The 16,206-nt window shown below is 40.5% G+C and overlaps 1 protein-coding gene across 1 annotated transcript in view; it reads left to right on the plus strand.

Moving 5' to 3' along the window:
• Window positions 1-2,718: 2,718 nt before the first annotated feature.
• LOC149848234 (structural maintenance of chromosomes protein 1-like) overlaps window positions 2,719-16,206 on the plus strand; it is a 72,499-nt gene continuing 59,011 nt past the window's right edge. Inside the window, exons 1-2 of the mRNA XM_089985918.1 lie at window positions 2,719-3,626; window positions 6,069-6,305. Of these exons, the coding sequence (XP_089842044.1) occupies window positions 3,189-3,626; window positions 6,069-6,305 (675 nt within the window). The 5' untranslated portion in view covers window positions 2,719-3,188. The remainder of the gene's footprint in view (window positions 3,627-6,068; window positions 6,306-16,206) is intronic.

A 16,206-nucleotide genomic window follows, 5' to 3' on the forward strand; every position in this document is an offset into this window, starting at 1 on the left:
GATTGTCGTCCTCTTTCTGTTAGCAGTGGCCAGAATGATGCCCTCGTCTAGCGGGCAACCGACTGCGACGACCTCTCCGCCACCTTCAAGAGACACCTACAACGGAATTTTCCTTCAATACACCTACAACCAAGTCTTTCAAAGTATAATCCGTCTACCCCTACGTCGGCAATACTTTCGATCAGGGCTATGTCTTGCAGGCCACCCTGACGTTGCTCAACACGGGCGTTCACACCTTCAAGTCCTGGCGGGCATTCGTCGGGTTCTGGCACCTCGAGGTCCTCATCTCGACCTCCGACGTCGTGCTCTCTGACAGGACCCACCTCCCCACCAACGTCGGGAATGGCACGTTCCTCTCCGGCTTCTCCATCACGGACCTCAAGACTGCCATCGGGATGGCTGGCGGCTACAACCTGATCACGACGAAGATCATGCTCAAGTGGGCGTTGTTCTACATCGCAATTTACTATTTACACACAATAGCAAATTATGAAAATCTTGTAAAGAAAAAAATTGGCAAATCGCTAAATCGAATAGTGATTTATGAAAATCACGTAGGAAAAAAATAAATGACAAATCGCTACGCAAATTTTGTAAATCGATATATCGAGTAGCGATTTACGAAAATCATGTAGCAAAAAAAAATGGCAAATCGCTAAACTGAGTAACGATTTACGAAAATCGTGTAAAAAAACCCCCAAAAATCGCTAAATCTAGTAGCGATTTACGACAATTGCGTAGCAAACAGAAAAACGATAGAAAGGGTGTTATGAAACTACGAGCAAGAAACAACCGAAGGAAACGATAAACAAGAACGATCAAACAAAACACAACGACACACAAATTTACGTGAAAAAAACTCTCCTCAAATCCGAGAGGGAGTAGAAACCCATGGTTGCACAGAGAAAAAACTTGATTGCTCTTTTTCGACAGTTACAATAGGAAAAAAAAGGAAAAAATTATACACGGCCCCAAAAAAAATTTCTTCCAGGACCCATACCAGGGGAGCCCTCGACCCCCCCCCCCTCTTGTAAGGACAAAAACTCTAAATTAGACTCCACGACTCATCAAGTTGAATCATGTTACAGTCAATGTGCATGTCAGTCGGTGTTTTATGGAGCAGTGTATGATCGTCTATTGGATGTGCACAGAGGCAGAAAGAGAAGGGAGAGAGAGAGAGGGTTGATGTTCATGGCCTTCTTCAGGGGGGATTCCTTTCTCGGATAATAGTGCAGTGCAGAGACTGAGTCTTAAATAATCATCTTTGAGGTATTTAAGTATTTGCAATAACTCATTTTCTAGAATCGTCATTTTTATGACACCAATGGCAGAGAGAGTATTTAAGTCTTTGCAACCGCACCGAACTTCGACACTAACTGATGCTGACAAACATGGGGATACAAGCTGCCCGTACTTACATGCACGATGCTCATTGGAACCCCCGAACACTGTGGCTAACGACGGTCTTCGGGGAGGAACATATATTAATAGTGTTTGTCAATAAAAATAATGTCATTGTGTCCTGACACATACTCAGATCCTTAGGACATAGAATGTGGATCCAATGTTGTAAGAATCAGTATCGGCCCAGAATCAATTTTCAAAATGATTCAGGAAAGGGCTGATTCTGGTTTTGAATTAAATGAAATTGAATGGGCCAAATTTTAACCATCAGATAACACACACCACACAAATATTAAAAGAATTTTAAAATTGTTTTGGTCTGTTTTTTAAATATTTAAAACAAGCCGAATTTGCTTGGTTTCATATATATTTTTTAAACATTCGTGTGAATCACAAATATTTACACTAACCAGAGGGGTGGTTGTGAGGGTACTGAGATGAAGGCGTTGTATCCAGCTCCGCTGGCCCATGGGTGTGTCCATAGCTTTCTCAGGTGGGCCTCCTAGGCTCCTAAGGTAGGGTGGTCGTGAAGCCTCACTATGGGTTTTTATCGCTACCGCGGTGGTTCCTCATCATAAAAAAACTAAAATAATCTTTAAGTTACTTTTGTGAGTTAGTGAGTTTAACTACCCAAGTTAGTTGTTCCAACCCTACTTGAAAGTCCAAGCAGCATAGGATCCAGGAATGTTAATGAAGTGGATTTTATTTGATATCCAACCAAATTTGATTTAGTTTAGTTGCATTTGATAAGCCAAAACCGTACCTGATTAAATTCAGATTATGATATGAATTTGATTTTTTTGCTGCCTAATCCAACAAATTGTTGAATTTAATTGATATCCAAATCCGTTTACGCATAAAAAAACACAGTTTTTGTAAGAGCTTTTCACCATTCAAATCCATTTAGCCGACATCTGATTAGTCGGATATGGTATTGGCTATATTCGATCCGAATTTAAACCATTTACATCTCTAATAGGATGTCAACCTTTCATATTTGGGTTCAATGTGGCAAATACCAGATTCGTCTAATCAAATGTTGGCTAAACAAGTTCAGATTCGGATGATTAAAAGCTGGTATCAAATCCATTTATTTACATGTAATCAGATTCATACACGTGTCAGATTCCATAGCAAAAAAATCAAAACCACATATGCATCATATTATAACTGGATATGGTTTTGACTTTTTAAATCCAACCAAACAAAATCCGATTTGATCAGATGTCGATCCATTGACGTTCCCGCCCGGCTTAAGGTTGCACTCGAGAAGAATGAAAATAAAATAAAATTTGGCGGGACACATCATTTAGCACCAAAGCTACCGGTAGTCGTCTGAAAAATTCCCGTTAAAAAAAAAACAAGTTCCCTCTCTTTCCCTTTTCTATCGTTTGTCCTTCTTTCGCTGGAAAAGGGCTCCTGTCATTTCCATTCCCCCCTCCCCATCGGATTCATCTTCCTCCCCAAAACCCTCAAAATTTGCGTTATTCTTCTTTTTCTTTATCCATTTTCTCTCTCCTTTTCTCCTTCACTTCAATCGAAACCCTAGCTAGGGTTAGGGTTTCGACTTTCGGATTTGCTCCAGCTTCGCGGTTTTTTTTTTGCCGTCGAAATCCTGGATAGAGTTAGGGTTTCAACTTTCGGGGCTCTCCTTGGCTTTGGGGAAGCTTCGTCTTTGAAACCCTAACCAGGGTTAGGGTTTCAACTTCGCGCTTCTCGTTGCTTTCATGGAAGTTATGTAGGGTTGGGGATTCGGGGTTACTTCTACTCCGGAATTATCGAAGATGCAGGCGATGGATCCCGGCGGGAAGATACTTCGGCTGGAACTGGAGAACTTCAAATCTTACAAGGGGCACCAGACGATCGGCCCCTTCTGCGACTTCACGGCGGTCATCGGCCCGAACGGTTCTGGGAAGTCGAACCTCATGGACGCCATCAGCTTTGTGCTTGGGGTGCGCTCGTCGAACCTGCGGGGCGCGCAGCTCCGGGATCTTATCTATGCGGCTGACGACCAGGAGAAGGACAGACCGGGGAGGAGGGCGTACGTGCAGCTGGTCTACGTGACGGGTGCTGGCGAGCAGGTGGAGTTCACGCGGACAATATCTGGTGCAAGCGGGAGTAGTTACAGGATCAATGGGGAGCAAGTGAGTTGGGGGGAGTACAACGACAAGCTGAAATCGATCGGGATACTTGTCAAGGCTCGGAATTTCCTGGTTTTCCAGGTATTTCCGGGATTTCCTCATTTGTATATCGTCTCCTTTGTTTCTTATCATCTTCATTTTCGCTACCATTGCCTATTCATCATCAAATTTGGAGAATGGGTTGTTGGGTGGCAAATTAATTGCTTTTCTGCATGAATTGATGAGCATATGTGGTAAACTTGCTGTGTAAACGGTAATTGCACTGTTGTGGACTGAAGACTGAGAAGGAAACAAAGCTGATTATCGATTTTTAAAAGCTATCTGGTGCCCAAGATAGATTGTTGGGTGCTGAAGTGGTTTGTATTTTCTATATGTATTGATAAGTAAAATAGCAAAATCCACTTTGAGAGATTGTCTGGTGCTTTTCTGAATACATTGCTTAAATTTATTGGTCCACTTTTCACTGTTTACATTGGGATCTGGCTTAAGATTCAAGGTCCAGCTTATCAAGCATAGTAGAAAGTGCCTCGATACGTTTAAAAACATCACGACTAAAATGTGATTTTAGGGCCATTTAAAAAATCGCTAAAATTATGATATTGTGAATGCATTTTCACTTGTTGGAAGCATCTTGGTAAACAATTCCATTACAATTTTTAGTGTTTAATTATTTGTCTTGATTTTTTTTTCAATGAAGGCATGACGAGAACAAAAAAAATTGGAAAACTTCCAAGAAAACAGTGGTAAATGCTATTTTAGCTTTCATTGCCATGCTGACAAACAGATAATTAAATGGGAATTCTGAAAAAAACTTGTCAAAATGTGGTGGCTTGGAAAGAAAAACTGGTTGATAGTTATAAAGAGAGGTAAATTCGGACGTAGATTTCATTATATTTCCTTGATCTGTTCTCCCGAACTCTTGTAATTCTTCAATTCAATCTTTTGCACTGATCGTCTTGTGACTGCCACAATCCTTCTTAATCTGAAGCCCAGTTTGTGCCTGTGCCCAACATGCTACCACCAAAATAACCAGATAACTGGCACCACAAGATCCAACCCACTTTGCTTTGAGGGAAGTTCACCATGTGTAGAAGAAAAGTTTATATGCAGCAATCATTTGCTGTTTACGGATCAAATGATTCCTGAATCCCATGGAGGAGATATCGAAATGCCTGTGTGAAAATATGTATTGCCTCAGATCGGTTGAATATTCCTCAATGTATACAATAGCAGGATAAGGCAAATGGAGTGCATAAGATGAAGGGTTTGCTGTAACAGATAAAATGGGAAACTGAATGTGGTGGTTCTGGTACTTTTCAGGTATTCTATCTGTTTCTTTATTAGGCTTTATGCTGCTTCCATTCTCCTTGTGGATGCAATGAAAACAAATTTGGCCTACTACACGTACTGGACTGCTATGTCACATGGGTGCGGGGGTGCGGCACTTTAAAAAAACTTGGGTGCGGGTGTGCGGCAAAAATATAAAAAATTATATATATATATATATATATAATGTCCAAAAGTTGGACATAAATGATCCTGGGTGCGTTGACTGCACCCAGGGTTAGGTTGACCACATCGGGTGCATGTGCGACAGGGGTGCGGTACCTAGTTGGAGAGTCCCTGTAACATAGTTGGACTGGCAGAAAGCTTCTTTATAATAGAATCATTTCTACCGTATTGGGTTACATCAGTTTCCCTTATTAAAATTTCAGAATGGTGTTATAAATTTATGACTATCCTGGCGTAAGATTCATGAGATTTAGTTACGGCTCATAGCATGCTTACTGGTATAATTTCCCCAATGATTCATCTAATATAATAGCATTAGAGATTTTCTTGGTGGTTAGATACGTGGCTAGTTTCTGTACCTCCCCTAATCTTAGCCTTTATGGAATATAATATTAGCAATTGCGTTTGTTAATTCATTTTCTAGGGACAAAGGGATTGAATTCAGTCATGCACCTTACAGCAAATAATATTGGAAAACTGAATTTACAGAGACCAGCACATGTGCAAATTTTTATGGGGTTTAATTTGGGATTTGGTAGAATACACAATAAATCACAAGTGGGAAATTAAGCTTTCAGAGACCGAAACATGCAAATTTTCAAGAGGTTAGCCTATGATTTATTAGAATGGGAATACATTTGGAATGTTTTTCATTTTCTCATCCTTTGGCTAAACTCGGGCGTGGTTTCAGTGCTAGCTGTCCATGATGTTTTGAAGTGCATACTATAATTTAAACCCTCTTTTGTGTAATGATTTATGCCTATGTTTTGGATGCTATAGGTTGCCTATAGGCTATAGCCTGTCATAAGACCATAGTATGAAGGAAAGAAGCATTTATCCATCAATGGCTAAAACAAAGAGAGTGAACATGCTCACGAATTCGGGGTTTAATGATTTTCCAGGCCTATTGCTTTTTCCATGAAGTCAACTTTCTATGACACCAACTTTCATTTAATTATCCAAGATATGTTTTTCCCAGATATTTTTAGCTACTAATTTTGCTTGCTCCAGGGAGATGTTGAATCAATCGCTTCAAAAAATCCCAAAGAACTTACTGCACTAATTGAGCAAATATCTGGGGCTGATGAATGCAAGCGAGAATATGACGAATTCGAAGAAAAGAAGGCTATGGCTGAAGAGAAATCGGCATCAGCTTATCAGAAAAAAAGGACCATTGTGCTGGAGCGGAAGCAGAAGAAAGAACAAAAAGAAGAAGCTGAGAAGCATCTTCGTTTACAGGATGAGTTGGTATGCGTGATTAGCATTTCTTTCATAGTTTATAATTGGTTTTCTCTTGTTATTTTTAACCAGATAATTTTTGGATGTGTTTATATTTGGCCTTTTGAATTATTTGTACTTTTTAAAGTTATGTGGTGCGATGAACTGGAGGAGTTTATGTCATTTGCTTTTTGGGTAGTGATTGTTGCAAATGTTGTCATTCCTGTGATTTTTTTTGCAATCACTCCAGAACTGTAGTATCGTCTATGTCACCTGGGGACTGGTGCGGGTGCAGGTATGGGTATGGAGGGTACGACACAACAATTCCAAAAAATGTGGGTACGGGGACATGGCTATATATATATATATTGAATATCACATAAATTCAAAAAAAACTGAGTATAATCTAAATATATATGCTGTATCTAAAATATATGTTATATACTGAAAATATAAAGTTATAAACTGAAAAAATAATTATAAATTATAAATCATGTTGAAGACGACTAGGGTTTCACGCAAATCAGAGAGAGAGAGAGAGAGAGAGAGAGAGAGAGAGAGAGAGAGAGAGAGAGAGAGAGAGAGAGAGAGAGAGAGTCGTTAACTTCTCATTAGGTTTAATCTCACTTAAATAGAGAGATTAGACAGAAAATAAAGCATATACAAAAATACCCTTTGCTACAATGAGAAAATACGATAGACCCATCGTATTAAATAATTACGAGACTACCCTGATACGGTGATTGTTTCTCAACACTCTCCCTCAAGCTGGTGCATATATATCAATGATGTTTAGCTTGTCACAACACTTTGAAAAACTTGAACTAGCCGGGGGTTTTGTAAAAACATCCACAATTTGGTTTTCTGAAGTTATGTGCTTGGTACAAATGTACCCAGTTTGTACCAAGTCACGTACATAGTGACAATCCACTTCAATATGCTTTGTCCTCTCATGAAACACTGGGTTATTAGCAATATAAGTAGCAGCTCTATTATCACATATCATCTCCATAGGTAATGAGACTTTTACTTGGAGATCAGTCAACACAGATTTAACCCACATCATCTCTGCAGTGGTTTGAGCCATAGCCCGATACTCTGACTCAACGCTCGACCTAGCAACAACAATTTGTTTCTTACTTCTCCAAGTAACCAAATTTCCTCCAACAAACACACAAAATCCTGTTGTTGACTTTCTATCAACAACCGACCCTGCATAATCCGCATCTGAGTAGGCAATAACATATAGAGAGGGATTTTGTCTAAACCATAGTCTTTTGTCAGGGGATAACTTTAGATATTTGAGAATCATCATTGCAGCCTCCCAGTGAGCCTTTGTAGGTTTGTCCATAAACTGACTTATCTTGCTCACGGCTAAAGATATATCAGGTCTGGTTACAGTCACATATAATAGCTTGCCAACTAAGGAACGATAACTGTTATTGTCCACATACTCTGATTTTCCATCAAACAGGTGAGCATTCGGATCCATAGGAATCCTTGCAGGTTTGGTACCTAACATCCCTGTCTCCTTCAGCAGGTCCAAGACATATTTTCGTTGTGACAAAACCAATCCTTCTTTACTCTTTGCAACCTCTGTGCCCAAGAAATATCTTAGTGATCCCAGATCCTTAGTTACAAAGTGTTTCTGCAGGTGGAACTTGGTTTCAGAGATATCTTTTTCACTGCTGCCTGTGATTATAATATCATCAACATATACTACCATAACCACAATCCCTGTACAAGTCTTTTTAATAAAAAGAGAGTGGTCTGAGGTAGATCTAGCAAACCCAAATGCTTACATGACCTCAACCAACTTGGAGAACCACGCACGAGGACTCTGCTTGAGACCATAGATTGCCTTGTTCAACTTGCAAACCTTCTGACACTCTCCCTGAGCTTTGAACCCCAGGGGTTGTTGCATGTAAACTGTCTCCTCCAAGTCTCCATATAGAAATGCTTTTTTCACTTCAAGCTGACAGAGAGACCAACCATGGTGCACAATAACTGATAAAACAAGACGAATAGTCCCAAGACGAGGAACGAGAGAGAATGTTTCAAAGAAGTCCACCCCATAAGTTTGAGTATAGCCTTTTGCAACTAGGCGAGCTTTAAACCTTTCAATAGATCCATCTGAGTTATACTTAATAGTATAGACCCATTTACAACCAACAATATCAACCTCATGTAGAGGATCAACTAAATCCCATGTTCTCCGAGAAAGCAGTGCATCCATTTCATCCTGCATGGCCTTCACCCATTTGGGGTCCAAAAGAGCTTGATGATGATTAAGAGGAACTGACACAACAGATAGTGCTAATACAAAATTCTTTATATTTTCACCAAGTCTTGCCTCAGAAACAAACTGAGAAATAGGATGAAGTGTACACTGCCTTTTTTCCTTTCGAAGAGCAATAGGTAAATCACCATCATCAATAGGCTCGTTAGTAGGGTCATGAACACTCACCTCTGGAGAAGCTGATGGCAAAGGCACAGAGTTGGGTGGAGCTCGATGTGTGTACACCACAGGAGGATTTTTGTAATGTGACGGAACCAGACTTGGAACGAGAGGCTCAAGACAGACAGACTCTAATGGAAAAGGAGGAACAAGAAGAGGAAAGAGATCATCTTGGCTAGCATGTAATATTGGAGAGGTACTAGAAAAATATGGGATAGACTCAAAAAATGAAACATCCGCAGTGACATACTGTTTCTGGGAAATAGGATCATAACAACGATATCCTTTTTGGTGTTTGGGATACCCAACAAAAACACATTTTATAGACTGAGGTGACAATTTATCTCGGTTGGGACCAAGTTTATGAACGAAGCACACACAACCAAACACCTTTGGAGAGATAGAGAACAATGGAACTTCAAGGCTGAGAATTTGAATGGGAATACGAATTTATTAGGTATCCCGCAGTTAGAACCACATCTCCCTAGTAAGACGCATGCATATTAAACTGAATCATGAGGCAACAAGCAACATTTAGAATGTGTCTATGCCTGCGCTCCGCTACTCCATTTTGTTGCAAGGTATGGGAACAAGAAGTTTGAGGTTGGATTCCAAGATTTTTGTAAAATTGTAATAATTCAGAGGATTTGAATTCAAGAGCATTGTCAGTGCGAACAACTTTGACACAATAATTAAATTGAGTTTTTATTTCAATAATCAAAGATTTAAGAATAATGAGGGCTTCAGGCCTATCTTTTAACAAGAATACCCAAGATAATTTGAAAAAATCATCTACAATGACTAAATAATAACGACACTTAGAACGACTAGGAATTCTACTTGGACCCCAAACATCAACATGAAGAAGATCAAACAAATTTTTGACTTGAAGGACTCTGCCTAGACGGAAATGAACTCCTATGATGCTTCCCAAGCTGACATGCTTCACACAACAAAGTAGAGGACGACGAGATATGAAGAATAACTCTATCCAATTTAAGTAACGGAAGATGACCAAGACGATGATGCCAAAGCAACAGACTAGAGGATGACTCAATTGCCGAATGAACAGAGTCAACTGGTTGGTGTAGATAATAGACTCCACCTTCCTCATATCCTCCACCAATCTTCTTCTCCGTCAGCAAGTCCTGAAAAGTGCAATAAGTAGGATCAAATATTACTCTACAATTCAATTCTTTTGCAACACGATTAACAAATAACAAATTTTGAGGGAATGAAGGGGCATGAAGAACATTTGATAACTGAAGAGTAGGAGAGATGAAGATATTTCCCTGGTCAACAATGGGAGAGGAACTTCCATCGGCAAGAACTACCTTTTTATGGTTAGCAACACTATTCAAAAATGAAAAATCACGTTCATTTCCACACAAATGTCTAGATGTCCCTGAATCAATAATCCACCGACTACCTATGGAAGATAATCCATCATCTGCAGAACATGCAACATCAGCCACGGGGGAACTAGACAGACGATGTGCCAACAAATCATCATACTCAGCACGAGTAAGAGTAACTGTATCACTAGGAGGATCAGCGGGAGACTCAGGTTTGGCGACTTGAGCCGTAAGAACAACTTTAGCTGAAGGTGCAAGAGATCTTCCATTCTTGTCAAAGCATCTATCTTCTAAATGCCAAAATCTCCAGCAGTAGGTACACTGGAGCTTGCCTCGTCCTCCTATGCCTCGACCACATCCACGACTAGGGATGGCATTGGGGCGGGGCGGGGGACAAGGTCTCCACCCCCGCCCCGCCTCAAGATTTTATCCTCCACCCTTGCCCCGCCTCCCTGGCGGGGATGGATTTTATCCTCCACCCCCGCCTTCATCCCCGTTTCATGTCCTCCATCCCCGGTTCAAATGGGGATGAGGCGGAGCGGGGCAGGGATATTGCGGGGAAAAGTGGTTGGGGCGGGGACAGGGCGGGGCGGGGAAAAGTGCACGTCCATCCCCGCCTCCACCCCCGGACGGGGATGGATTTTAACCTTCGTCCCCGCCTCCATCCCCGTTTCATACCCTTCATCCCCGGTCCAAACGGGGCGAGGCGGGGCCCTGCTTTCCCCCGGTCCACTGCCATCCCTATCCACGACCTCGTGTATTAGGAATAAAACCTCGACCTTGGCCATAGGAAACAGACAGAGCAGAAGTTTGTGATTTCGATTGGGATAAAGGAAGGGACATGGTAAGCCTACTTCGTCGATTATATGCCTCAACAAGAGTGGGAACATCTGAGCCAGTCAACATCTGAACTTTGGCAATTGAGAATTCAGCTGACAAGCCAGTAAGGAACCGTGCAACCATGGTGTCCTCCTGGTATAGTTTCTGTTTGTCACAACACAATGGTCTATGTGCGTTTAGTCTCTCAAAGGCTGCCTTCACAGAGGCATAGTACTGGGCTAGAGTTTGCTCTCTTTGTTGCAATTTATAGATCTCTTGCTCTACTTGAAGAATCTGACTAACATTAGTTTGTTGAGAGGAAGTATCTTGCAAATTATCCCACATTTGTTTTGCGGTGGTATAATAAATAAGCCCATCGGCTATGTGAGGTTGCACACTATTCATAATCCATGACATGACAATATCATTGTCCTCTTCCCATGTAGCATACTTTTCAATTTTATCTTTGGGCTCATTTTCCAACAAAATATGTTTTCTACGATGCCCTGAGACCGATATCATGAATGTACGAGACCATCTAGCATAGTTGGTCTCATCCAGTTTTACCGATGATCCATACGAAAATGGGTTTGCAAAGGCTTTATAATCAGCCTCTGTTTCAGACTTCATATCCGACTTCTGTGTTTAAGCCATGGGATAAAATAATGGGTTTGTTCCAAAACACAGGTACAACCACACACACACAGCCTGCTGAAAGTTCGGATCTGATGCACACCAACAACCAACTATGAAACCGACTAAATCAGGTTTTAATTTCACTGATGAAATCTGAGATACACGACCACCGACTATTGAGATCCAAAACTTGCAAATGTAACTTTGAATGAAACTTTACCTAAACCATCCACCTCAACAAAGGACTGCGACAGACTGCATACCACGACCATGATAGCCTGCATACCACGACCACACACCCAACTTCATATCAGAATAATATAGATCAGATATGATCTAATCCGCATCTGCAACCTTAGAAGCTACCACGATAGAGATGCGATTGGTTCATGTCAGAAGCCGTAGGCTTGTTTGACGTCCACACTACCACCATTGACACGATCAGAAGTCAGATCCAAAATAATTGGATCACCATAGAGAGGACGATATCAAGACTGCAGTTGGGGTCGATCGATCGATTAGAAAAAACTTTTCCCTGCTCCTACCACGCACAACTAACTTAGCTTCCACACGTACGCCAGTCCTTGTAGACGCTGTCAACGATCACCATCTGATCTGCGTTTCTGCTGGAGAAGGAAGACGTCAGATCAGACGCTGTACATGCTGGCTTCAGATATGCGTTTCTGCTGTACACGCGAGACCCAAGGAGGAAGACCTTAGATCAGATCAAACACTATATACGCTGGAATCGATCCACAGGTGGGTCGATTAAGTCAGATGCCCAGAATTGCGTCCAACTTTGATACCATGTTGAGGACGACTAGGATTTCACGCAAATCAGAAGAGAGAGAGAGAGAGAGAGAGAGAGAGAGAGAGAGAGAGAGAGAGAGAGAGAGAGAGAGAGAGAGAGAGAGAGAGAAGCATGTACAAAAATACCCTTTGCTACAATGAGAAAATACGATAGACCCATCCTATTAAATAATTACGAGAGTACCCTGGTACGATGATTGTTTCTCAATAAATCGAATACAGACTTTATGTACAGAGGGTAAAATGGCGTGTCTAGTTGTTGATGCATGTCAACACAGCGACACACGTGTCGACACTGGTTCAGAGGGCAAAATGGAGTGTCTGTGTGACATAGAGTATAGGTATGAAATGCTGTTTCATACACAAGAGCAGGCACCGAATGGGAGAGAGACAAGAAAGCTGCAGAATTTTCCAATAGCCGACTGTGGTATTGGGCTTCCCATTAAATACATGCTGTTACAATTACTAGGGTACGAAAATACCCATCATACAATAAATGTAAATTACAATATGCCATTAATGCCTTTAATGAACATGTGCTAATTAGATGAACTCGAATTGGGGTTGGATAAGATCCAAACCCAATCGTGAATACACGCTTCTTTTCATCCTCCCTCAAGTTGTACATGGTTTTGAACCATGAACAACTTGCCTTTCAACATCTAGAATCGATCCTTGATAAGCCCTTTGGTAAACAAGTCAGCAACTTGATCAGTAGTCCGAACAGATTCTGGTTCAATTTCCTTCTCTTCGACTTTCTGCCTTACAAAATGTTGATCAATTTCAATATGCTTGGCACAACTGTGGTCGATAGGATTGAATGACATGTTGATGGCACTTTGATTGTCACATAGGAGAATACATTTAGATATTGATTCTCCTACTTCTGTCAACAAATGTCTAATCCATGTTACTTCAGGTGTAACAGCTGCCATTGATCTATATTCAACTTCTGTGCTTGATCTGGCAATAGCTCTTTGTTTTCTACTGCTCCAAGAGACAAGATTTAGGTCAACGAAAATACAATATCCTGACACTGACCTATGCTCATCTTGATCTCCTGCCCAGTCTGCATCTGTGTAAATAAGAAGTTCATGCATGTTATGTTCATTCATACTCTTTTTGTACAAAAGACCATCCCCAATAGTTCCCTTTAAATATCGAAGAATACGTTTAACAACTTTCATATGTCCAATACGCGGTTCATGCATGAACTGAGATACCTGATTAACTGAATAAACAATATCAGGGTGAGTAAAAGTGAGATATTGAAGCATCCCCACTATCCTGCGATATCCTGTAGGATCCTCATACAAATCGCCATCTCTGGAACTGAGTTTCTGATGAAGTACAGTGGGTGTGCTTAGAGGCTTACAATCTTTCATACCTGCTTTGCTGAGAACATCAATAGTATACTTATGTTGGGTAAGTGTCATGCCTTCAATAGTTCTGTCAACTTCTACTCTAAGAAAATATCGCAGTTTACCAAGGTCTTTCATCTTGAACCTGTGGTTCATGAGTTCTTTGACCTGCTTAATGTATTCATCAGAGTTACCTGTAATGATTATGCCATCTACATATATCAATAATAAGGTAATTGTGTTGTTACATTTGAAAATGAAAAGAGAATGATCAAGAAGCAACAACAACAACAACAACAACAACTACGCCTTCATCCCAAAACAATTGGGGTCAGCGATATGAACCAAAAAAGAAATTCATTTTGGGTCTTCCACATGAATCCTTTTCCTCCAATCATTTCTATCCAATGCCATGTCCTCGGTGAGGTTCAAAGCATTCATATCCTTTCCTATCATCTCCATCCAAGTCTTCCTAGGCCTACCCCGACCTCTTTTAACTAATTTATTTTCCCATTTCTCCAACCTTCTAACTGGATCATCATTAGGCCTTCGCCGAATATGTCCAAACCACCGTAAACGATTCTCTCGCATCTTATTCTCAATGGGTGCAACACCTATCTTCTTACGTATCTCCTCGTTCCGAATCTTATCTTTTATTGTATTTCCACACATCCATCTAAGCATCCGCATCTCAGCTACACTCATTTTTTGAATATGATGTGTCTTGGCAGCCCAACATTCCGTACCATATAGTAAAGCAGGTCTAATAGTCGTCCTATAAAACTTTCCCTTCAACCGCAATGGCATTGAATGATCAAGAAGCGAACGACTAAAACCATATTTTTTTATTTCAAGAGAAAAAATGTCAAACCAAGATCGAGAGGCTTGCTTCAAACCATATATAGCTCTCTTTAATCGACACACATATTCTCTGGAGTTACCTTCTGCATACCCAGTGGGTTGTTCCATGTACACTTCTTCCTTTAGAGTTTCATGTAAAAATACATTTTTTACATCCAGTTGACTGATAATCCACTGATGTTCAATAGCCAATGATAATATGATTCGAATAATACCCATTTTCACAACCGGACTGAAGGTCTCATCATAATCTTGTCCTTGCTTTTGGGTGAATCCCTTGGCAACTAGCCTAGCCTTATATCGCTCAATAGTGCCATTCGACTTATACTTTATTTTGTACACCCACTTGGACTCAACTACATTTCGATCATGTGGTCTGAGAACAATCTCCCAAGTGCCACGTTCATGAAGAGCCTCCATTTCTTCATTCATAGCTTCAATCCGTCACTTAGAATTTGCTGCTTGATAGAAAGTCGTGGGCTGATCTTCTTTACCTAGAGAGGTTAAGAGTTGAAAATCCATAGTGAAATTCTCATAACTTACCCATCTATCAATAGGATGTCGGGGTCGAGCAGATCTTCTGGGAGCAAAGGATGGAACAAAAGCAGAAGAATAATTCATCTCTTGATTAGAATTAGGAAGAATCCCCTTCTCACGTCGAGAGTAAACAATGTCTTTATACCTTTCAGGTGGATCTGAAATGATACTTTCCTGAGTCGTCTGTACAACATCAGACATGTTTCCCTCATCTCTTTTATTACATTCTGAAGGACAAACATCATCAACACTAGAGAAGAGGTCAGAGTTCAACCAGGGGTGATAAACTTCAATTTCAGGAAGGGTGTCGACCTTGTGATCAAAATTCAATTCATCAAATACAACATTCCTGGATATTTTGATACGCTTGCTCACAGGATCATAGCATCTGTATCCTTTATAATCATCAGCATACCCCACAAATCTGCACTTCAAGGCCTTACCCTGAAACTTGTGTCGCATTGAACTGTCAACATGAACATAACATACACACCCGAATACTCGCAAATCATGATAATTTGGATGAACACCATGTAATGAAAGGTAGGGTGATTTGTTTTCCAAGATATTCATGGGCAATCGATTTATGATATGAACGACTGAATGAAAGGCCTCTGCCCAGAAGGTAACTTGAAGGTTACTATCATGCATCATGCTCATGGCACTCTCGACAATATGGTGATGCTTGCGTTCAACAATCCCATTTTGTTGAGATGTATGAGGGCAAAACACCTGTCTACGTATTTCATTTGTCTGGAGAAATTTAATAAAGTCATTTGAGGAGAATTCACCCCCTCCATCACATTGGAAACAAAGGATATTATCAGAGAATTGATTGTGAACAAATGAATGAAAATTTTGAAATAACTTGAATGTTTCAGACTTACATTTCATAAAGAAAATTCATGTATACCGAGAATAACTATCAACAAAAATGAGATAATACCTGATGCCACATATTCCCTTGTCGCTTTCCTTCAGCGAACGTTTCCCTCGTGTGAATATCCTTGTCACGAACAAAAAAAGGAGTAAACTCAACTAAGGCATTGATGTCAACAACAAGCTTAGAGACAAACAATATTTTTCTTGATATT

This window comes from Nuphar pumila, chromosome 1 (genome assembly GCF_984573655.1).
Source record: "Nuphar pumila chromosome 1, dmNupPumi1.hap1.1, whole genome shotgun sequence".
In the NCBI taxonomy this organism is placed as follows: Eukaryota; Viridiplantae; Streptophyta; class Magnoliopsida; order Nymphaeales; family Nymphaeaceae; genus Nuphar; species Nuphar pumila.